Genomic DNA, 23,207 nt, shown 5'->3' with positions numbered 1-23,207 from the left:
GCGGGGGGCTGGCTGCCGCGCAGCGTGTGGGGCCGCGGGCAGGCGCTGTGCGCCGCGCTGCGCATGGCCTGCGCCGCGCTGCACGCGCTGCTGCTCGCCCGGCCCCGCGCCGACGTGTTCGTGTGCGACCAGGTGCCCGCGCGGGGGCGGGGGGGGGAGCACCCCAATGTCCGCGGGAGCTCGCAGCGCTGAGGCCGCCCCGTGTCCCCTCTTTGCTCCAGGTGTCCGCCTGCATTCCCATCCTGCGGCTGGCCGGGGGGCGGCGGAAGGTGCTGTTCTACTGCCACTTCCCCGACCAGCTCCTGACGAAGAGGGAGTCCTTCCTGAAGCGCCTCTACCGCATCCCGCTGGACTGGCTGGAGGAAGTCACCACCGGCATGGCCGACTGCATCCTCGTCAACAGCAACTTCACCGCCGGCGTGTTCAGGGAGACCTTTAAGTCCTTATCCCACATAAAGCCAGAGGTCCTCTACCCGTCGCTCAGCACCAAAAGCTTTGAAACGACCGTTCCCGCAGACATAGCTGAGCTGGTGCCCAAAAGGAAGAAGTTCCTGTTCCTTTCCATTAATAGGTATGAGAGGAAAAAGAACCTGGCGCTGGCTCTGGAAGCTCTGCACGAGCTTCGCGGAAGACTGGATTCTCGTGAGTGGGATGAAGTTCACCTGGTTGTGGCAGGGGGCTATGACAAAAAGGTGCTGGAAAACGTGGAGCACTATGAAGAGCTGAGGAGTGTTGCGACCAAGCTTAATATCACCGACCAGGTGACCTTCCTGAGATCGTTCTCAGATGAGCAGAAAATGTCTCTTCTTAGTAACGCTTTGTGTGTGCTTTACACTCCAAGTAACGAACACTTTGGCATTGTTCCTCTGGAGGCGATGTATATGAGATGTCCAGTTATAGCTGTTAATTCAGGGGGACCTTTAGAATCAATCTTGAATAATGTTACAGGATATTTGTGTGATCCTTTGCCAACACAATTCTCTGAGGCCATGGAAAAATTTGTGAGAGATCCTCTCTTAAAAGACACAATGGGAGCAGCTGGGAGAGACAGAGTTATGGAAAAATTTTCATCAGAAGCATTCACAGAACAGCTGTACCAATGCATATGCAGATTAACACAGTAAAATTATATTCCTGCATTAAACTTTATAGCTTTGTATGTTTGATCTTTATAGGGGACCAATATTCAATGTGAGAACTTGATGAAGAACTTGGAACGTGCGAGTTCCCTTATTATATTGTTCGATTAAAAAAAGCAACAAGCAGAAAAGCTTCAGCTGTTTTATTAGATGGTTCTTGTGGTAGGCTGATTTGCCGTTGTACAAGTTCTGTGTGCAGTGCCTGGAAAAATGCATAGTTCAAATTGCACTATACTTGCAATATTATCACATCTTTATACTGTACAGTATGGACAGTTCAATTTAGAAAAGGCCAGTATATATATACAAATATACATATGCAAATAAGACTTGATATTACAGCATAGCATTCTTTGTAAAGCTACATTTCAAACTTGCATTTTTGATAGATGGTAAGAGCTGGTATGGAAAGAATTAATCCATCAGACTACAAGTTTAAAGAAATAAGCATACTTAAAGATTTGAGTTGTGTGTTTGGTCTTAGAGGCAGCTTTAATTTTCAGGAGCCCCTTGTCCTAGGTGTTGTAATTCTTACCAGGGGAAAGGACTTGCCAAGAGATGAAAGCAAAGGGTGAAGCTGCTACCTTCCAGTACTTTCTAGGAGAGAATGGCCCTCCAGCTCGGTCAGGAACATCAACTTCTCCAATGAAACTCCAGCTGATACCTGAACTGATCTGTGATGCAACTCATGGTTGGTGAATGGTGAACGGTGAATCCAGTTCTTCAGAAGTTATTTGTGCTTCCTATGCCCACAGAAAGTGACAGCCTTCTAAATGACTGCTTGTATAGGAATCACAGTCCTGGAAAACCCTGTTTAAAAATCACCAAAAGAGGTTGGCTCCGCTGAGGTCCTGAGGTTGAGCTGAGCTGTTGGGGAACAGCAAGGGCAGGAGTGCCCTCAAAGGCAAACCGGCACCGGCGTGGCAGCGACAGGCTGGGCAGTGGCTTCGCTGGGAGGGTGAAGGACCACAGCAAATGAACTGGGCATTGCAGACAGTGAGAGTGGAAGGTGCTAGGTATAGTCCAGGGACCATCAGGTAAAAGCAAAGTTAAGCATCAGGTCCAAAACAGGAAATCCAAACAAGAACCAAGAACAGGCCTACAACCAGTTGCAATTACCGCATACCTCTAGCAGGAACTGATGGCCCAAACCTGAATTTAAATGGAGCTACTGGGACTGTGGGCAGAGGATGTGGATGGAGACCTCAGGTGAGTCCCTGGTAGGGCTATTGAGACCTATTGGTGCACTCAGGATACTGATAGTAACCTGCTCATACAACTCCAAAGGTCCGTGCTATCTTCATCATCCAATTGGAGGAGGCCAAAACCACGACGTCTTAACTAATGACTTAATCATCCCAACCATCACCGGTCCACTGTTACCTGGAGCCTTTCACCATTGTTGGTAAAGTCAATCCACTTACGGTGAGGAAGTCCCATGATCCCTAAAGATCCATCTAGCTTTTCATGTCTCCCTCTAGAAGACTTACTACCCAAACCACTGCCAACCCTTGCTCCATCTGACATCAAGATGCAGTAGAACCCCAAAAAAATAAAATTCCTCATTTGAGGAAAGCTTCACTACCCATCAATTGCTAGAGCTATGGATCTGCAGGATGCTCCTGAAAAGCCAAGCACGTGCTCTAGATAAAACCAGAATTTTTCACAAGTACCCTTCAAACCCCAGACCTTTGTGAAGGGCAGGGACATACCTTCATGAGAGGGGAGGTTGCTGCCAAGGGCTGGGTGCACCAGTAAGGCCTCTCTTCGGTTGTGGCCAGCAATAGGACTAGAGGAAATGGCTGCAAATCGAAGCACCAAAAGTTCCACAGGAAATTAAGAAAAAAATTCTTGAGGGTGACAGAGCCCTGGCACAGGCTGCCCAAGGAGGCTGTGGAGTCTCCTCTGGAGATCTTCTAAACCCTGGATGCCGCCCTGTGCCACATGCTCTGGGTGACCCTCCGTGTGCAGGGGAGTTGGACTAGATGAGCTCTAAAGGTCCCTTCCAATGTAGAGCATTCTGTGATTCCATGAATAAGCCCCTAATAGCCCTGACAAGCTCCACAAGCTCCACTTCTGCTTGGTGACCCTCTGCCCATTTAGCCCGGAGCTCCATTTAAACTCAGGCTCTTATTTCTCTTTTTGAACTACATGGCAAGCATACCTGCACTTCCTTCTCCTCTGCTGTTCTCCGCTCAGCTGACTAGATTGACTTCAGACCTGTCTTGCCTCATCACCCCTGCTTCATGGCTGCTGAGTTGCTGGCAGGTCCTGTCACTGTCACCAAGCTGCCCAGCGTGGGTGCTGTGGAGAGGTGGCCTGGTTCAGAGTCACTGCCCCACTGTGCGGCCATGGTGCCTGCTCCTGCCTTCGCTGCCCTTGTGGAAGAACCTCCGTGTTGCTCTCTCTCGAGTTAGCTCAGGGACTTCTTGAGCCAGATGTGGCTTCTTCGTGTCATTCGAATAGATTCTCTTCAGTGAGTTCTTCCATTTTCCCTATGAACATCTGCTATATTATACATTCCATATTCCATATTCCTTATGTAACATCCAGTTGCAAGAAGTTCCACAGTTTAGTCACCCGTTGCATGAAGAAATCCCCTTTTCAGATTGTTTGGACATTCATTTCAGGCCTCTTAATTCTTACATTAGAAGAGAAAGTGAGTGACCAAACCCTCACTTGTTATTGCGGCATCGTTGTGATGTTCTCCCACATTGCTCTCCCATCTCATTTTTCTCCTGCTAGAGAGAAGCTCTGTGCTGCATCCCCCAGAGCCACCTACTTGTTATGGGTTAAGGCAGGAGATATGAAGAGGACTCTTCTTATTATTTTCTTTTAATTAATCTGCCCTAGGTTGCCTCTGGGACAGGGGAGGCACAAGTCAGATCCTCTTTGGCTGTTCGTGGTTTACATGCAGCAATCCCCACGCCCTGCTTGGATTGCAGCTTTAAAAATAACATTACAGCCGTATAAACTGCCTCAGGAGTTTTTGCTACGTCCAATATTTATCATCATTTTCTGTCTTAAACCACCGAATACAGCTGCAATGCATGAGAAGAACAAACTATGTCCTGACACTGCATAGTGACTGAGCTGCGATGTTTGTGATTAAAGCTGCAGTTGTCTTTAAATATTTTCAAATTACGTGGTGTCTCATATAGAGAAGTTCTTCATCCAGGGCCTTATTTTCCTTTCACTACTGATATTTTAAAAACCCACACATGAAAACAATGTTTTAGGTTTACAGAAGAAATTCACATTGTTTTACAAGGTGCAAGCACTCAGTAAATTCATTAGTTTGTGCATATATAGTTTTTTTTTACCCCTATTAGCCCTCCTCCCCTCTGGATATCCTACAAGAACCTTGATCTTGTAAGATTGGGTTTATCTGGAATGACTTTTTGCAGTGATTAACCACCTGCCAGTTAAACAGAAACAGCTTCATCACGAGCTGACTTTTAAGTGGCCCCATACTGAAGGGGATATCAAGTACATCTTATTTTGATGTCTCTTGGTTGACAAGACATGGGAAGGCAGAGGTGTTTCCAAGATGACAGGTTTTTTTAGAGCAAATAATTATTTGTAGCTCTATGGAACCTGTTTTAGAAATGCATACTCTCAAATTTGTTTATATTGCACCCTTTCACCTTTACTTAAATAAATTTCAAAGAGTTTTATTTAAATTAAATTGCAAATGCCTAATGCAATCTGCCATCAGAAGAAGTACTAACTATAGCATTAACACCATTAAATAAATAATAGTTAGACTACAAGAAAATTAAGAATTTAAATTCACACCACAGGAGATTGGTGTGATTGCAAGGAGGAATTCGTATCATATCCTCTCGCATGCATTTCTATCTTCAATTAGAACTCAAATTTATAAAACAAAAAGATCAAATAAGGAAACAGCGTAGTACAGGAATAGGAATACCTGGTATGACAAAGGAATATGCGAAGAGAGGTGATCAAGCTTCACACATCTTCACTTAATATTGTGGGCTGGAAAGTGGAAATTTGCAGATTTCCCTGTTCAATTTACCTTTCCTATCTATAGTAAATAATATGTACTGTTGATTGCTAACTTATTGATTTAGATAAGGCATGTTAAATATATAAATATTAAAAATATATAACAAATTATTTTATGTTCTCTCAGATTACAAAAAAAAAGGAATAAAACCATTTTCGGGATTTCACCAGTGGCCTAGCATTGTTTTTTTTCCTCTTCCCACCCCCTTCATTACTATTTTATACAATTTTACACAATATAAAAAATTTATAGATTTTAACATTTACATGAAGCCTATAAAAACCTCATGCTGCATTATCATATTGCTAAACTTTATTCCTTTTTATTATAGCTTTATTATTCTCTCTCATCTGATATTTTATTTTGAATCATAATTATTGAATCATAATTTATTATACAGTTATTATCAGGGGGTATTTTTAATGAAACAATGACTATGGAAAACTGACAAAATATAGTATTATGAAAGAAGTACATCCAATAGCCTGAATGCTAACACAGAGAGTGGAAGAATAAATATACATTTTAATTAAAATTACATTATATCAGCTTTTTTGCTGCAAGTAGATCATTTGACCCAAAAAGAAATAAATCTGAGATTTATGTCTATTGATTTATGGCAGTTCTTTAGTGCCAGCTATATTATTATAAGAGATTGAGTTTTTGCACAGTTTTGCAGTGTTAGTCATATTGTAGGACCAATAAGTTTGACCATCTGTTTATCGTTAAAGGAATTAATATTGTGATATTTTCATCACTCCAATTCCTTTAAACAGTAAGAGAAGAAAAATGTAACTTAATAAAATGAAAGTAGAAGTCATTTGTAGTTGTTTCACGTGGAGAAAGGGAATACAAGTTGCTAACTTTTAAAAACCTTGCATGAGATAATAAATCACTGGGTAACGAGCATTCATATAGTCTATAATATGAATATTTCCCAGTTGTTTCTGAACTTAATGCACAGGGAACTGGAGGGTGACATAGATATCAACTGGGCAGATCAACCAGGAATGGCAGTAGAAAGAATCAACTGGCTGTGTAAGTTTTCATCCTTGAATTAATCAAAAGAATGCAAATATCCATCATCTTCCTAAGTTATCCAGGATGATCTGGGGAGTATATTCATGACCCAGCCCAACTTACAGTATAAAAAATGACAAAGCAGAGAGCACTTCAGAGAGATCAATGGGCTTCATCTGGTCTCAATCCCCATGTCCCTTCCCAGCAATCTGCAACAGCCAGCATCCTGATGGTGAACATATTATAGAGACCATTTGTTTCGTGATTCAGCTGCTTATCACAGTTGTTATACTCTGCTAAGTATAATTTGCACATTGATTTAAACACAGTAACATCGCTCTGGTAGACCAAAATCCAATGCAATATCAAATAACTTCAGATAAGTGTATTTGGCATTAAGAGGCTCAGCATCCTTGTTTATGGGCCAAGAGTGGTATTATACTGTGTGGAGGATGCCGTGGGGCACAGCCCCCATCCCACTGCCCCTGCTCCACCAGGCCACAGCCTCAGCAGCCACTCTAACAAGGCCTCCCTGAGCTGCTGCCTGAAAGGGCCCCACACATCCTGCAGCTCTGATGCTTTAAAACCATGAGTAGCTGTGATCCCTTGCAACTCAGCTGCATTGGGTTCAGAAAGGCACTGCCTGACAGCTGCCTCCCCTGCCTACTTTGTGTCTCATTCCGAACTGGGGTGCTCGTCAGTCCAGACGTCTCCACCCCAAGTTTCCAGATCCCAGTCTGCTTTTTGTGCCAGCGCCTGCACATACAGGGGATGCATCTCTCACCGTGCCCCGTGTTGTCACCAGCAGTTTGCAACACAGGCTGTAACAGCAGATAGGCTGGGGTGCAGCACAGCTCTGCTGAAAAGGACCTGGGGGCTGTGCTGGACAGCAAGCTGAGCAGAAGTCAGCAATGAAGACAAACCATGACCTGGAATGCACCTGCAGATCAAGGCATGTAATTATGACATTGTAAACAGCACTGCTCGTTAAGCCGCATCCGGAATACTGCATCTAGTTTTGGTTCCCCCAGGTCAAGACAAACATTAAAAATTGAGGGCCCCTGGCAAAGTTCCACCAATAATGATTAGAGGGCAAGAAAAGATTTAACAAGGAAACTGCTCAACTGCACAAAGTCTGCCAAAGGGGCAGAAACACAATGAGAAAATGATGGGTCGTGTCACCAGCAGCAAGATAGAGAAGTGGGAATTCTCATGGAGGCAGGGTGGTCTGCTTTGCTAAAAACTGCGACAGTGCCAAACTCACTAAACAAACCTGATACCCTGCCAAAACTTGCCTTGCTGACAGTTCAAAGAGCAAAACTCCTATCGATCTCACCTGAAATTCCTGGAAAGATCACTTTTAATAAGAATGAGCACAGCACAGTCACACAGGTCTCCCGTAAGTGCATAAAGCATTGATGAGCAAGGTTCAAGAATGACACCTGGCCAACTCCTTTGGCTGGACAGTGGGTATCCCTCCACTCCACTTCGGCTGGGACACTAGGCTAAGGTAACTCCTTGCAAGGTTCGAGAGTTGCCTGGATTTGTTCAGCCTCAAGAAGAAAAGTTGAGGAGAATCCAGGAATCCTGCAAGGTAAGTGTAGAGAAGACAGTCTCTTCACAATCACAGGACAAGAGACAATGGAAGCAAACTTCCATCTCAACAAAGGAAAAATTCTTCACTCTCAGAACACATAAATACTGGAATGGGTTGATTGGGGAAATGGTGGAACCTCCCTGCTGGAAAAATATCCAACACTTGGCTTGATGGGGCTCTGTTTAACTGAATCTGAGATCCTGATTTCAACAGAAGTTTGGACAGGATCAAAGGTAACTTCCAACTAAGATTATTCTCTGATTCTATGATTCTCTCCACTCTGAAATTGTGCTCTGACAAGTCAGTTTATTGCCACTTAAAAGAGAGGAACAAGATGCAAAGAAAGCTGCTGAAGGAACTCACTGTATGTCATTGCATGATATTTGCTATTTCTTCTGAGGCTTCAGTGTATTCCTTGGCTTTAGGTATAGCGAGCCCAGGGAATATACTTGTGTGTCATGAACTTGGAGGCTGCAGGGTTCTTAATAAGACTGACACTTCTAGAGCCTGAAACCATAATGAAATAGAATTAAATTTGAAATGCTCTCTGCAATGAACAAGAGCACCTGCCACTAATCTAACATGGTAATCTAACTTGGCAGTTCCAATAAATTTTCATATTTTACAGGGGAAACCGATCTTGATTATGTACCATTTTAACTAAAGTTAGGCAAAACCAATTCTGACTCGTGTAGGTGAACAAGCCCCGTAAAATATACATTGAAAATTAGCAATGAATATTGCTCATCTCTCTCTATCTCCAAAATATATACATATATAAATTTCAATCTACTGAATGCAGAGCAGACACAAAAAGTATAAAAACAACTGACTAGTAATTGAAAAGATATGATATAGCCTAAAATAAAATATCCATACTGGGATCTCCTTCAAGTTGAGATTCAGGAGAAAATAGAATTTCCCCAGTGGATTAGGAGGAAACATTATTTTCAGCAAGGAATATGTTTTTCTCCAAAGTAGGTGGCTTCTTCCTTGAGCCAGTCTCCTAAATAGCATTTTTCTCAATCACATAAAATATTTCCTACCTACATTCATTTCTTAAAGAATAAACTTGGGGTAACAGCAATGAATGGATGATTTACATATAATTTTCTTTTCACTAATAAGGATCAGAATCTATATACATGTGTATACATACATCTAACTTATTTTAATGAACTGGAGGGAGGCATAATCTCTTCACATAACTTCCAAGTGTAAAAAATAACTTATTAAGATAATAATTGATATAAAGATCCTCTTACGAAATCAGCTGGAAACAACAATATTCTTCATGTCTTATTTTAGAATCTGATATCATTTGGGGCTCCAAAATGAGAAATGTTATTTCTGTGCAAACAGCATTGCAGGAAGAGTTTTGCGCCCGATGATCCAGAAGAGGAAAAAAAATGGATTAAACAGATTAAAGAAAAACTGTATTGTGCTGCAAGCTGCAAAACCTTAAGTCCAACCTCACACTGTGATAATCAGTGATGATATTGCATCGATGCCCTGTGTTTGTGCGGGCATGTGTTCTCTCTCTCTCTCTCTCCTAATATACTTACTCTTTGTTTTTACAAGGTTTCACATCCCATCTCCTCTCTTTATTACCGCTGTGAAAGATGCACCTTATTATTGCAAAATATTCAGAAAGCTGTTCGCCTCATCTCAGAGAATTTCATCCTCGAATGGCCTGCGTGTCCATGACATGCAGGAAGAAAGGGGCAGGAAGTTGCTGTCTCTTATGATTAATGCTTCATGCAATTGTACATGGCATTGAGCTGTTATTCCCTTGGGAGCATGTGAAAGGCATGCAAAAGAGTGAGGGAAAAAAAAGATTATTCAACATACTGGGGTCTCTGATACATCCTCCAATGACGGTGGTAAGAATATGGGGGAAAAAAACCTCTGGTGCTCAGATCAGTACACAGTTACTGCAATATTGCAGCTCCTTGAATGGAAATTCCTCTAGATAATGAGCAGACAGGAAGATCAGCTCCTTCTGCAACTTAGTTCTAGTCTCCTTTCTCACACTTGCCTCCAGGATTTCTTTTAGCTTTCACTCTCCTTCCTTAGACTGCTTCTATATCAGATTGTCTCACACAGGCAAAGAGCGAGGACATTTACAATAGCATTAGAAAGTTGATTAGAAGGAGTAACAAAAGCTGAGTTTAAAAACTTTAAAAGCATTAAACAGGTGATCCTAACTCAGGCAGGATCTACTTATACATCAATAGACTCCCACGGTGGATTTCAAGACGAGTATTTTCTTTGCGTAAGTGACTCTACATGTTTTCTCCACCATGGTGACTCAAGGCTCAGGGTTCACCACAGAGCCGTGCTGTTAATTATTAGTTAAGACAGGCTGTGCCTCATTCATCACAGATCTTTACAAGGTAAATAAATTCTGATCTGAAACTCCTGGTCCTCTCCCCTTACCCCAAAATTTAAACTACCCATTAGACAGTGATTGGTGCTGATCTTGGCAGACAGGACAGGAAAAATAAGGATTTTTTTTTCCCCTTTGCAATGCTATCTGCCTCCTCTGAGTACCAGATTCTGGTACCAGATGCTATTAGCAAAGGGGATTCCAAACCATGAAAGGAAAAGAAGGGGAGAAACGTATTGAGCTGGGCCTGCAGCCAGGAAGTTATCCATAAACTTTCAGAGGATATCTCAATTAAGCTGATGAAACTCACTTTCACATGAGTTATGACATAATCATGACAGGAGCTGTCAAGTGTCAAAATCTTGCTGAACAAATAAGATTTCAAGTGCTATTTCTCTGTACCCAAGAAGAGCCAGCAAATATTACACATCTGTTCTGCTCTTTCCCAAGTGGAATTTGCTTCTCTGAGCAGCTACATTGTCACTCTAAAATCAAGTCCAATTTATGCTTAGTTGCTGTTATCAGCACTGATATGTAAACCAACTCTTCATGGGTTCCCAGCTGGGGGGGAACATTTTTCTAATTGTCTCTTATAGTGAAGAATAAAGAGTTACTGGATCCTCTTCCATCAGGACTGGGGAGTCCTGTCCTAATGCTTGAGTCCAAGACACAGCCCTTTGTGTTGACCAGGGACCCAAGGAATGATTTCCTTCATAGGTCAGATCATCTCTCCCTTTTCCACAAGCCCCCATCACACGCCATGCAAGGAGCCTCTTAGTCAACAGACCAACAAGAGTAGACCTGGGCACAAAGGGCAGATGGTGGTAAGAAACTGATAGATTAATATGGTGCCCAGAGGCAAATAAGGGGAAATTTCTAGCAGCTTGTCTCCCCAGCAGTCACAGAATAAATATACATAGGAGGAATAGAGGCCTTTTTGACTGATAGGGCCCCACAGGCTGTTAGTTTCAAGTTGTGTCAAGCAGAACAACGTCTACTTGATGCTCCTGCATAGCGATGAACCACACCGCAGAGTAGACTGCTTGTAGCCACACAGGAAAAGCTTCTCCACATACCAAACCACACTCTGACCAGGCACAGTCTTCACGTACATACCTGTGGGATTTTCCTCCAGCAGTCAGGCTTACGAAGCAGTGGGGAGTCTCAGGCCATAGCATGAGGTGGAGTGAGCCTGTCCATTCACTTTGCTTCAGCAGGTTTGGGAAACAAGCAGGAAAATATGACATGAGGGTAGACAGGAACTTTGGAGATTCTTCTGCCGATAAACATCCACTTCCTTCCAAGATTTTATCCTGCAACTCTCCCACTTCCTTCCTTCCAGATGTACGACCAAATGGGATTGAATGTACAGCCAAGCTACATGCACAGCAGCCCCAGCAGCTGCAGAGCCTTTCTTTGCAGGGAATAACCCACACTGACTGAGAGAACACCATGCTTTTCCTCTCTTGGATCTTGCATCATCTGCTCAACAGAGTGGAAGTGGACACTACTCTTCTGGTCTCAAAATGCATACACAACTTCAGAGGGAATGCCAACACATCTCAGGTTCCTTTATGCACTCAAAGCAGGCTATAAAGGAAGAGTCACTAGCACTAGGTCCCTTACGCAGCACAAAGTTTGTGCTGAAGATCTTTTTCCTGCAGGGTTGTATATGACTGCTATAGAACTGTCTACTACGTAATAGGCACCATGTAACTCTCTCAGCTCTTCCAGGTGAGTGGGCAAACTTCTCCAAAATGTCCTTAGATCCAGTCTGCAAGGTAATGGTTCTCACCTGACCATTCATATGTGAAGTTGCTGAGTGTGGTCTTGGCATGCAACTGTTTCGGGAGACTGGAGACAAGCAACACATTACAGGTCTCCAGGCTCACGCTGCTTTTCTCTTTCTCCACAGTGGCTTCAGCCAGCTAGTGCAATGCAGGCTGTTTGTCTCAAGGTTCCTGCTCATTCCAACACTTATATTCTGCACTATATGCTGGCCATCAAAGGTTTGTGAAGGCCATGATGGGGAAGCTTTAGGAGATCAAAGATGAATGCCACATACAGTCTCAGAATCACTTATTTAACTGTGAGAGCCAACAATGCCAGAAAGCCAAGCATTTTATCCCTTTACTTCATCATCCCTTCAAATGGATGGAGAAATCTGCAGAGACACAGACAACTCTTTGCATACAGACCTCAATTGGGGGTGTGGGCATTTATGATTTATGGCCATTTCCCACATATAGCAGCAGTCTCTCCAGGAGGAAGTAGAGAAGCAGAGCTATGAAACCTCAGTGAGGGAGGCTGGTAAAGTACAATACCGTTGAGCTTGTGACAAAGGTCATGGTGACAAAAGAACTTCGGTTTGCTAATGTTCCCAGTCAGATCTCCTTCCATGACTCCTGTTTAGATTTTCCATTATTGTCCCTGCCCTCTAGAAATTCCATATGATATTCATATTTTCTTATTTTTCGCTCTAGGTTGTAAAACAGCTCAAGTGCACATATGTTTGATGCTAATTGTACTCTTTTGCCTGTTCTTTGATTTCCAAGCTCACTGGTAATTTCTCTTCACCATCCAGCTATGTGATACAGCAGATAATCTCCTGGAGTTCAGCCAATGTCCACAATGCAGAAATATTTACAATATACCATGAGTAATGACAGTATAAAGGTACACAAGTGCAGTCTCTGGTGAGGGAAGGCCATGTAATAAACAACAAATATCTTCATGTGTAGAAAAAAATGCTTGTATGAGAGCGGAAATGTTCTTCTAAGCAGGCTGGACTTAGGAAAAGTTATCCAGGCAACTGCACTGCAGATATCTAGGAGCTTTTGGAGAAGAGGAGAAAGGGTAGAGGAAAGCGAGAAGATCATAAAGAAGAAGGAGATAAGATCTAGATCAATAACAGGAGGAAAAACTTTCAAGGGATCATGTAGAGGAATTTGTAGCTCTATAAAACCCAGATTAAGACTCTTGCACATACTAGTGCTCTTTGCAGAGTGCAGCACCCAGACAAGCTCTCTCCAAATCTGATCAAAGTTTTGCCAAAAATAGAGGACACAGAAAATTGCAGGTGTAAGGATACTGTAAATTATGTTTGATTTAGCTTGTCCAATGTGGCAGTCATCAACAGGAAGAAAACTCTCAGGTTCTGCCAGGCATAAAATTCAGGGCCTGGCTGATGTCTCTGATCACTTTCTGACTGAGGCTACATTTTCCAGGGAGTCAGGAAGCCTCAGTGCCATGATATTACAGAGGAGCAGCATAATGTTATGTGTCTGTGTACCTCAAGGGACAGAGATGCAGGTGGTTCCTGCAGAAAGACACTATGGGCACCAGGAAAGGACCACATCTCTGTCTCAAAGTCACTCTCACATCCTCTCTCTGCCCACTACTGCCTTTTTGGATTAGGGATCAGCTACAGGGAACACAGCCACCTGTGGAGCAGGCTGTCACCACCACAGTCACATACAGTGCAGGCAAGTGGACACTCTACAGTTTAACAAAATCCAGGAGCATAAGGGCACTGAGATATGGACAGCACAGACTTGCACCAAGTTGCTCTCTTATCTGAGTAACAAAACACATAGATGGGTCAGAATGATCCATCTGGACTACCCAACCTACCTCAGGTAAATAGCTTGTCCAGTGGCTTATCTGCAGCTGCTGCTTCATTATTTATTGTTAGTACCTCATAATTTGACATTTAATTTAGGGTTTCCACTGTGTCTTGCCCAGCAGCCTCAGCATTATAAATAGGCAAGCACTTTCTTTCCCATTTAAGAATTAGCCACAAGGATTCAGACTTGTCTGACGAACTTTTCTGAACAGTTAGCATTATGTTGTTACATATGGGCAATGTTCAGGGGTTTGCAAGTACTTTCCTGTGATGAGGAAAGTTACCTAATTGCCCAAGGCAGTGTTGTTTCAAGGTATCTATTAAATGCCCAGCCTTCATGAGCAGATATGCCTCTCTCAGTACTGTAAGGAATGAGGATTTCTATTGCCTTTGGTGGCTGCCCATATCACTTTTAGAACCAGGTTGTTGTTTCAGCCCCTGGACCTTGCAAAGGTCTCTAAACATATGATTGAAGTGCAGCCCTTGGGCACAGAAGCTGCAGAACAGGTGAGAATGAGAAGTGACCACCCACACAGCAGAGACCTCAATGAATTGTCATTTTTGTCTGGGGCTAAATGGAAGAGATCACAGCCTACATTTCTCCCAGCTACATTTATGTTAAGCAAGATCCAGCTGGCCCACTCTAGGACCTCAACACTATCCCTGAAGCGCATGCTGTAACATTAGCATGTGACACCTTTGAACTAAAAAAGGATTCTGTGCTTATAAATGCTCATTTAATGCTTGTAGCTGGTATATTTTGAAATTGGCCTATTAAGCCAGTTGTGGTTACATTTGAATAACAGAGGGAGCTCAGCATTATTAAAAACAGCACTTTGACCATTAACTTATTCACTTTTTTTAAAATCATATTTCTTCCAGAAATAGAACGGGGAGAGCTGCAACCAATCAGTGGCTTATATAGTTAGTCTACTGCCTTCATGAATCTGCTCCCTGTGTTGCAGAAGGGCTTGTAAAGAATTTTTTTCTGAAGTTTTAAGGTAACTGCATACAAAAAAAGGCATAAGACCAAGTGGAACTTTTACTTATCAGATGAGATAGATAACAGAAAAAAAGGTAAAACTATCAGAATAATGTACAATGAAAGCTTCTGTTCAGGTGCATATCAGTTTGTGAAATTTCTTCATTATTTTTACTTCCATTTTCAGCCTCAAAAAAAAAAAAAAAAAAAAAAAAAAAAAAGACCATACTGCTGGCACCCATTTAAAATCAGCTGAAATTGAAATTTTATGCCTTGGAAGCTAAGACCTTTAGCCCTAAGGAAAAGATTTTTCAGGAACAAGGATCAGCAGGGATGCTAGGCAAGGATCCCAGTGAAATTGTGAAAACTTCATCTGAGACAGAACAAATCAGAACATGACTCCCCAGCCAACTGGTCCTTTTAATGCCTGTTCCTATGGGGACCGAGACCTGGTGGCCCCCTCTCCAAGAGCAAGTCCTGATCTATGTGAATCACCTGAGCCTTGAGCTGTTGCATCTAAGGCAGGATTGCCCCCTCTTTTTCAATGCACATTTTGAACAGGGTCCCATCGGATACATTTGAATACAAGAGTGAACACCTTACACATCAAAAGAACAGTAAAACTGGAACAAGGCACAAGCTATTTTACATAATCAAGACTAATATGCTCTGACTATGCTCAGAAACAAAGCTAAGATCAAATGCAAACGTGTCAGAGGCTGGAAGGAGGGAGCCCGGTGGAGCACAGTTTGGAATTCAGATTCCAAAGACATCCAGATACATCTGGAATTCAGATACATCAGGTAGATGTCTGGTAAGAATTTGACATCCAAGTCTATGCAGAGGTCTAAACTTACAGCTTTCTCAAGTCATTTATTCAAGTGCTTAGTTCCTGAATCTCAAGCTGTAGAGTGTGTGTGGCCATAAGTGTCTTTTTAATGATTCACAAAATTAAAACATTCAAAACAGGAATTTCCTTCCCCAGAAAAAAATGTCATCAGTGCCACTCTGAGTTACTTTATATTTAATGCAAGGATAATATTTTACTTTTGACATATGAAAACACTAACAAAACCCCCAGCGATAGCCACTTACCCTAAACATGAACAAGGCTGGCATACAGACTTAGCTGAAAAGGTCCTTTCTTACCTTGACTGGCTCCTGGCACAATCACTCCCTAGTTTCTTCATAGATGAAGAGCAGTGATTGTTCTCTCTATCAGGCACTCACCTAGGCATAGCTTAGGACCTAAGAGAAACAAATAGCAAATATGCATTAACGAATATGTGTTCTAGGAAGAAAGCTACAAGTGCTTGAGAAACATTATTATTATTTTATTTTTGAGGGAAAGCGTTACACTATATGTTTAGAGATGCACTAGTTAAATAGCTAAAGCTTGAAGGTAACATTTTTAAGGCAAGAGAAATGTCCCCCATGAGGATCTTCAAGCTATCAGTAGTTCTTAAGTTACTTAGGTTTTAAAGGTAGGGATTGAACTATGCTTTTTAGACATGAGTTGCTGAGGTTATAAAGAAGAGAAAGTCAGAATCTCCTCAAAGACAGAAAAAGAAAGCAGACATTAAGTTGCAATATGGAGAAAAATTTTCACCATGAAGCTGCTCAAATACTGCAGCAAGTTTGCTAGGCAGGATGTAGAAGCTTCACCTTCATCCTTGGAAATACTTAGAACTTAACCAGTTAAGTCGCTGAAAAAGTCTATGACTACAACTGCATAAAAGCCTCTTTCATATTCACATTAATCATGCGATGTGACTGTGTCAACTCACCTCAGTCCCCTGATATCATAATATCAGTCCTGTGGGATTTACTTCTTTTCCTATTCTGTATTAAGTCAATCCTGACAGCATTTTTTTCTTTTTTTTTTTTAATTCAGGACATTGTATTTACCGTCTTCCCCTTGACACAAACATGTCCATATTTAAAATGTTTATTACACTAATTGCTTTTTTTGGATGGCTATCCTGATACAGTTTTGTAACAATATTCCTAATTTTTCATAGCAAATTTACACGTTAAAAATATTTATCTTTATAACTAATAAAACAAGTGCCACCTGTATTGTGATTAGAGAGTTTCAGTGTTTAACATTTTTTACTTATTTGGATGACCTCTTTTTTGAGTGGAACCTACTGGCAAGCGTCTAAGAATATGTACCTCAGCTATATGTGGTTTGTATGCATTTCTTCGAGTAAAATGAAAAATTTAATTATATGAAAAAAATGCAAATTGCTGCCAACTGTGTTAACTGTGAGAGCATTGTATTCTAACATAAATTGTCAGTGAATTGAAGAAAAGAGGTTTTGGAAGCTGATCTGATTACTGTCAGGGAAAGTGCTCAAACTCAATTGTTGGCAAATGTCCAGTACCCATCACTGAATGATCATCACCTCATCATTCAGCCTTCTCAACTGACATGCAAAACAACATCCAAATATTCATTGCACATCTGTGCTGGACAGATTATGCATTAGCAATTCAAATTAATTCAATGTACAGGCAGTTTCTGTAAAAGCGTCTGTTTGGGTGAGATGCCTTGTTGTCTGGGATGGATAATAAGGCAACTCTGTCTAATCTTGGAGAACAATCAACCCATCTTGAGAAGGTGACTGACTACGTATGCTCTTGCCCTGACAGCACTAGAACAATAGCCCCATAACGCACTTGACTCAGCTGGTAATAAAATCTACTTTTGATTAGCAGCCATGGCTTGTGTCAATCACGGCATGATGCACCATTGTCCTCTGGTCCTGAACACAGTTTATTTACAGGGAAACAAAAGCTTTTTGGATATGGCTGCTGCCCAGAGATTGCAAAATAGATTGAGCTGTCAGCCTCACACACTAGATGAAGATTAATGAGTTGTGCAGACAATAAATATGAAGCAATGACCATAAATATGCTAATAGGTATTATCCATATACACTATAATTGCTACAAAAATTAAAAAGTTGTGTGAAGGAAATAGGTCACAGGGTGACAGATAGATAATCTTGGATGCTGAAGATCTTTGGTTCAGTCAGATTCTCTATAGGTTTATTTTCTTCAATTAGAACCTTCAAAAGAGTAATTGTTTAAAAGCTATTTGAATAATCTCTTTTGAGACGGAGGTTTATGGGAAAAATGTTTATGAAAAAGTGACTTCAATGAACACGCTATTAGAATGAAAAAGGTGACTATCAAAAGCAGGTTACATAGAGATGAATATCTGCGATTAGCTACCCAACCTCACTGGGAGGAAAGCATACGTAAAGTGGCACATCCATCAGGACCTCAAGGAGTTCAAAATATACTAAAGAGACACAGAGGCTTACATCCACGGACACCAGCACATAAGGTCATTCCCGAGGAAATACAGAAGAGTTGCATACGTTGGAGTTGCCTCTTTCCTTTTCTCCCCCTCCCCACTAAAGGGAGGATGCTCAAATTTTTAGAGTACTTCCAATCAAGCCTCTGATTTTCCTGTTTCTTTCAAAAAGCACACAGTCTAGACAGCACATGCTTTTAGTCACTTAAGGATTTGATTTGAACCTGAAACTCAGAGAGCTAAACATCAGACTAGGCTAGCTGCATGCATAAAGGCTTCAGTAACTAAGACTACTGAAGTAGTGATGTTGAAAACAAATGCAATCATGCGCTTGGTAACCATGAGTTTGATTCTCTCTTCTCTGGGAGTCTGAAGTGCCACAGAATGCTTTTCAGGTCAGTTGACACCAATTGTATCTCTCCTTGGATTTTTAGCCTCTAGAGGTGGGAAATTATTTAGATCCCTAGATTAGGGAAATTATTACTCTCCCAGATCCAACTTTCTGCTAAAAGTTTCTCCTGAAGTGTTGCCAGGTTCAGTGAGGTAAATGAGCTATTTTCTTTTTCATATCATATTTCAACCAGAAGTTACATCAGTTTGCTTCTCAATTATCATTATCTGAATTTTTGGCCAACTTGCATTATACTGAGTTGTATAATGATGTTTCTGTGATAGGATCCCTGCTACCTCAGCCCGACAGCAAATACATTTGCCCAATATTTTTGAAGTTACCATTTGTAACCAAAAATGTCAGTAAAACAAAGCAAAGTTAGTAAGGGAATGTTAGAAACACCACACTTGGCACAAAGGTCATGGGTAAGAAGCAGCACAAAATTTTGGATGGATAGATGGAGGCAGAGGATCCCTGGAACTCATATAGTAATTTCCTGTTGTTCCTTATTGCACTTCAGCAGAGACACTAGATCTTTTTTTTATCTGGAGGCTCTAAGATTATCCATGTTACATGTTATCAAGATGCAGCCAACCCTGTCCCAATATCGCCATACAGTGCAAGCTCAGAGTTGGTAGAGGCCCAGTTTGAACTGAGAGTCCAGATCATCTTCCAAGTTCATGACAACAAGAAAGGCTTGGGATCAAGCCAGAGACACTAGCCAAAAAAGCACCAGCCAGAAAATCCAGATCAGGACTTGTTGGGTAAGTCCACTGTAATATGGCAAGTCTGAGGTTAAGCTGAGAAGAGTCTGCATCAATGAAGTCAATAATCAAGCACAGGCATAGCTGTGCTGGAGCTGGAGATGTGCATATTGACAATATTGTGCAGGTGAGGTTTGAATGCCCCACATTGAGTCAAAATGAAACACATGGGCCCTTGGGCAGAGGTTGTGGGTGGAGGTCCCAGCTGAGACTTGAGACCACATAGTGCCCACAAGTCCCAGACTCGTGTAACCTAATGGGCCATCATCTTGCCATTTAGTTTTCATTCCTATGATTTCTTCTAATACCCACATAACTTAGTCTAACTCATTTTAAGGACAGGAGCAACGAATTGACTACTTTATGCCAAGCTCAACTATTTACAAAACAGAGTATTAATGAACTGCAGTGCTTACTAGGATTCAAAACCAATCCTTTTTTAAAAATATATATAATATATATTAATACTATATAGGATAATGTATACTATATTTTATATAAAATATAAATATAAGTATAATATACAAAATACAATATCCCAAGTTTACATAACAAGCCAAATGAGCATAAATGTACGTAAAGCTCAGCTGTTTTTTAGCATCATGTCACTGAGTCACATGTTCCTCACACAGCTCAATGCAACCATATATCAGACTTTATGGTCATCTCCTTGCTGACTAATTTCATGCCATACCTTGTGAACAGACACTTTCCCTGAACCTTTAAGTGGCTTCCCTCTCCTTATCACGCTGACTTTATTGGCCTTGCCTTGAAGAGAATCATAGTTCCTTCTTTCTCTGCTTATTAACTTTGCCAACTGCTATGAGAAGCAGGTTTAAGAAAAAGCTTGAAAATCCGACTCATTGTTTTGGATTCCCTTTAGAGGTGATGAGGAAGAAATGTAGTTCAGGAATTTTTCATAGCTTTCATAGCTGAATACATATTTTACTGATAGCTCCTTAATTACGTGTTGTTAATTATGTGTTTAAATCCTAAGCAGATTTAAACTATATGAGTTTTTGCTTTTCCTCCCCCGAGACATCAAAAAATGTGCAGTTTATGATTGCTAGAAACTGTCAGAAGCGTGGACCATCATGCAAAGGGTGGTCTGGTCCTCTTCTGTCCCCACCTACTTGTTTCTATTCCTTCTAAAGGGTCACACATGAGAGTCAAAGAAAAATCCCTGCATGACATAAATCAAGTAAGTCAGCTCCAATTACAACAAAACCATGAGTTTTCATCTGGATAAGTTTCTCAAACTTCTTCCTGTTGAGGTATCTAGGTGCAAATGCCAGCAGAATGGAGGGGATACATGCCAGACCCTTCTAACACCTGTGAAAACAGAAACACAAGTGCCAGATGTGATTTAACAGAGTTGCTAGATGAAACGGAAGCCTTGATCCATTTTCCACCCAGATCTCTGTTCACTTTCTTCTCCTTCCCACCAGTACTAGTGTCTGTGACTTCACAGTGAGCTGCTTCAGAGGCAAAATCAGGTAGAGAAATGTTGTTCTTTGTAGTACTATTTTTTTAACCAGTTCATCATAGTGTTATACAAGCACCAAAATTAGAAGAGGAATGGCTGCAATAAACTAGTGCTCTCTTGGTGCTGGCTAATCATTAGATTGGGCACCTGCAGTGTTAACCTGCACCACACTCCTCATCTTCTCAGGAGTTTCCATTCCTGCTTCAAGCTCCATTTCCCTTCTTCTTTCCCCAGAAACTGTCTTGAGCTGCACACAGTGGACAAAAGGAAATATCAGAGAGTTGAACTCACAAATTCTCACATGCAAAGCATGAAACAAGCCTCCAAACTAAGAAACCACTCCTCCAGAAAAAAGTGTGCTCTCTGCATAACCATGGAGCCCAGCCTGAGCGATAGGACTGGTCAATGAGGATCATCACAAGCAGCCTGCCTCTTGGCTGCTCACCCAAAGCTCTTTTAGGAGAAGATGTGTTAGACAGTGTTTATACTTACTGCTAAGAGAATGAGCAAAGTAAATAGTTCTGTTATAGGCCATAAACACTAGCCTCTGGATTTCTGGGCATATTGAGGAAATTACAGATGTAACCAAGAATTGAAGCAGCTGAAAGGACTGTAAAACTTTTTCAAATGAACAATGGGAAAAGCAATTGTTTCCTTAGAAGACATCTATGCCGGATTCTCTCCAAGAGTTTTTAGAATTACTCTCTTACTCACATCCACTGTTGCTCCTGAAGATTCTGTAGCCACCCATTGCAGCACTCCAGTCATAACAGGGGTCCCACCCCATTTCAGTGATGGTGACTATATCATAGTTTTCCTGATGTACCACAGCCTCTAGCTTCTCCTGTTTGTTGCTCCTGTTGCATACATTAGTGCTTCCCCCAGACCTATCCCTAGCAATCCCAGTTTTATCACTCTCCCTTTTCATACCTAGTTTAAAGCCCTCTCAATGAGACCCATTAACTCCTGAGCAATGGGGTTTTTTTTTCCCTCTGTGAAAGACAGCTGAATCCCATTTGCCACCAGGATGCCTAGTGTTATATATAATGCCCCATGGTCAAAGCCCATCAAATTCAACCAATGATGCCACCCTCTTAGCCTGCTGCACATGTGGCTTTTCCCATTCCTCTCAGGGTCCTTCCCCAATGCTGAGGGAATTGAGAACATCATCTGTACTCCTTCAACTGATCTCTCCAATGCCCTGAAGTCCTCTCTGATGGACTTGAGGCTTCTCCTAGCAACTCGATTGCTGTCAAGCTGCAAGAGCAATAGCAGCAATACTCAGAGGGCTATATAATACCTGAAACCATTTTCATAACATCTCTTATCTGATCCCCAAAGAGGCAACAGACCTCTCTGTGGGAAAGGTCTAATATACATATTGGGCCCTCTGTTCCCCTCAGAAAGGAGTCACCCACAATTACCCTTCTTTTCTTCTTAGCAGAGACAGTTTTAAGGCATGGACTTGACTGCCTCACCCTACACAGCCCCCTAGATGGACCTTGGTCAGAGTCCTCATTTACCTTTCCCAGAAGTTCCAGCACCTCAGCACCTCATACCAAGTGCATAAAGCCACCTGAGAAGATGGAAGAGACTTAAAAAAAAAAAAAGCAAAAACAAAAACTCCTCCAACAAAGACCCCCCCCCCCCCCCCCCCCAAGCAAGGATTTGCTGGATTTGTTTATATTCTTCCTCATCTCTTCTCACCACTCTCTCCAGCCAATGGCAAGAGGTGAGGAGATCCTCAGGTGGATTTGGAGTATCCCCAGGTAACAATGATTGCTAGGTACAGCTCCACCATGCTCTCACACTCTCTGATGCTGCTTAACCTTTCCACATCCTCCTTCAGTGTTGCCACTAGGCTACGCAGTACATCCACTTGTTCACACCCAATGCAGGTGTTGTCTCTGCTACCACACAGTAACCCCAAGAGGCTCAGACACTCCTGCAGCCACAGACCTGGACTGCTGCATGTGCGTGTGGCAGCTCGGTGTGTGTCACCACGGCCCTCCCACTGCTGCCTTTCTGCCAAGAAGCCACCATGGCTTCAACTGATTTGCCAGTGAGGGCAAAGAGCTCTCCTCCTGAGTGGGGATGAGGACTGGGCCCTGCCTGCCCCGCCATGCGCTGACTGTGGTGCTATGTCCTGACTGAGGAACCTCGCCCCCTGCACGCTCTGCCCCATGGTGCCCCAGGCGCTCACACTCCTTGGGGCCGCTCTTGTACGTTCCTTGCGCCCGCTCTTGTACGTGGGGACGTCGGGCGGCCTCCCCCGCCGGCCCCGCCACGCTGCCTCTGAGCCGCCTCGCACCAGAGCCCTTCCCTTTGAGGCCATCGCGTGTGATGAAACCCAAGAAGCTTTCATTCCCCGTTGCTTTGCCAGGCGTCCTCAGCATTTCCTGATGAGATGTTAGGAATATTAAATGAATGATATTAACAAAGCACAAAAAAAAAAA

General features: G+C 42.2%; 2 protein-coding genes across 2 annotated transcripts in view; one reads left to right on the top strand and one right to left on the bottom strand.

Annotated features, from left to right (window-relative positions):
* The window catches only part of SEC61B (Sec61 translocon beta subunit), a 5,664-nt gene extending 5,599 nt beyond the window's left edge, over window positions 1-65 (bottom strand). The window contains exon 1 of the mRNA XM_026044162.1: window positions 3-65. Within this exon, the coding sequence (XP_025899947.1) occupies window positions 3-65 (63 nt within the window). The remainder of the gene's footprint in view (window positions 1-2) is intronic.
* On the top strand, window positions 49-1,817 carry ALG2 (ALG2, alpha-1,3/1,6-mannosyltransferase). The gene is made up of 2 exons (XM_026044166.1): window positions 49-132; window positions 222-1,817. Exons 1-2 carry the CDS (start codon window positions 64-66, stop codon window positions 1,122-1,124), a joined length of 972 nt encoding a protein of 323 aa, XP_025899951.1. The 5' UTR covers window positions 49-63; the 3' UTR covers window positions 1,125-1,817.
* Window positions 1,818-23,207: the final 21,390 nt, after the last annotated feature.

This window comes from Nothoprocta perdicaria, unplaced genomic scaffold (assembly GCF_003342845.1).
Source record: "Nothoprocta perdicaria isolate Ctin4 unplaced genomic scaffold, notPer1 scaffold_351, whole genome shotgun sequence".
Lineage (NCBI taxonomy): Eukaryota > Metazoa > Chordata > Aves > Tinamiformes > Tinamidae > Nothoprocta > Nothoprocta perdicaria.
This window is presented reverse-complemented; position numbering and strand designations above follow the sequence as displayed.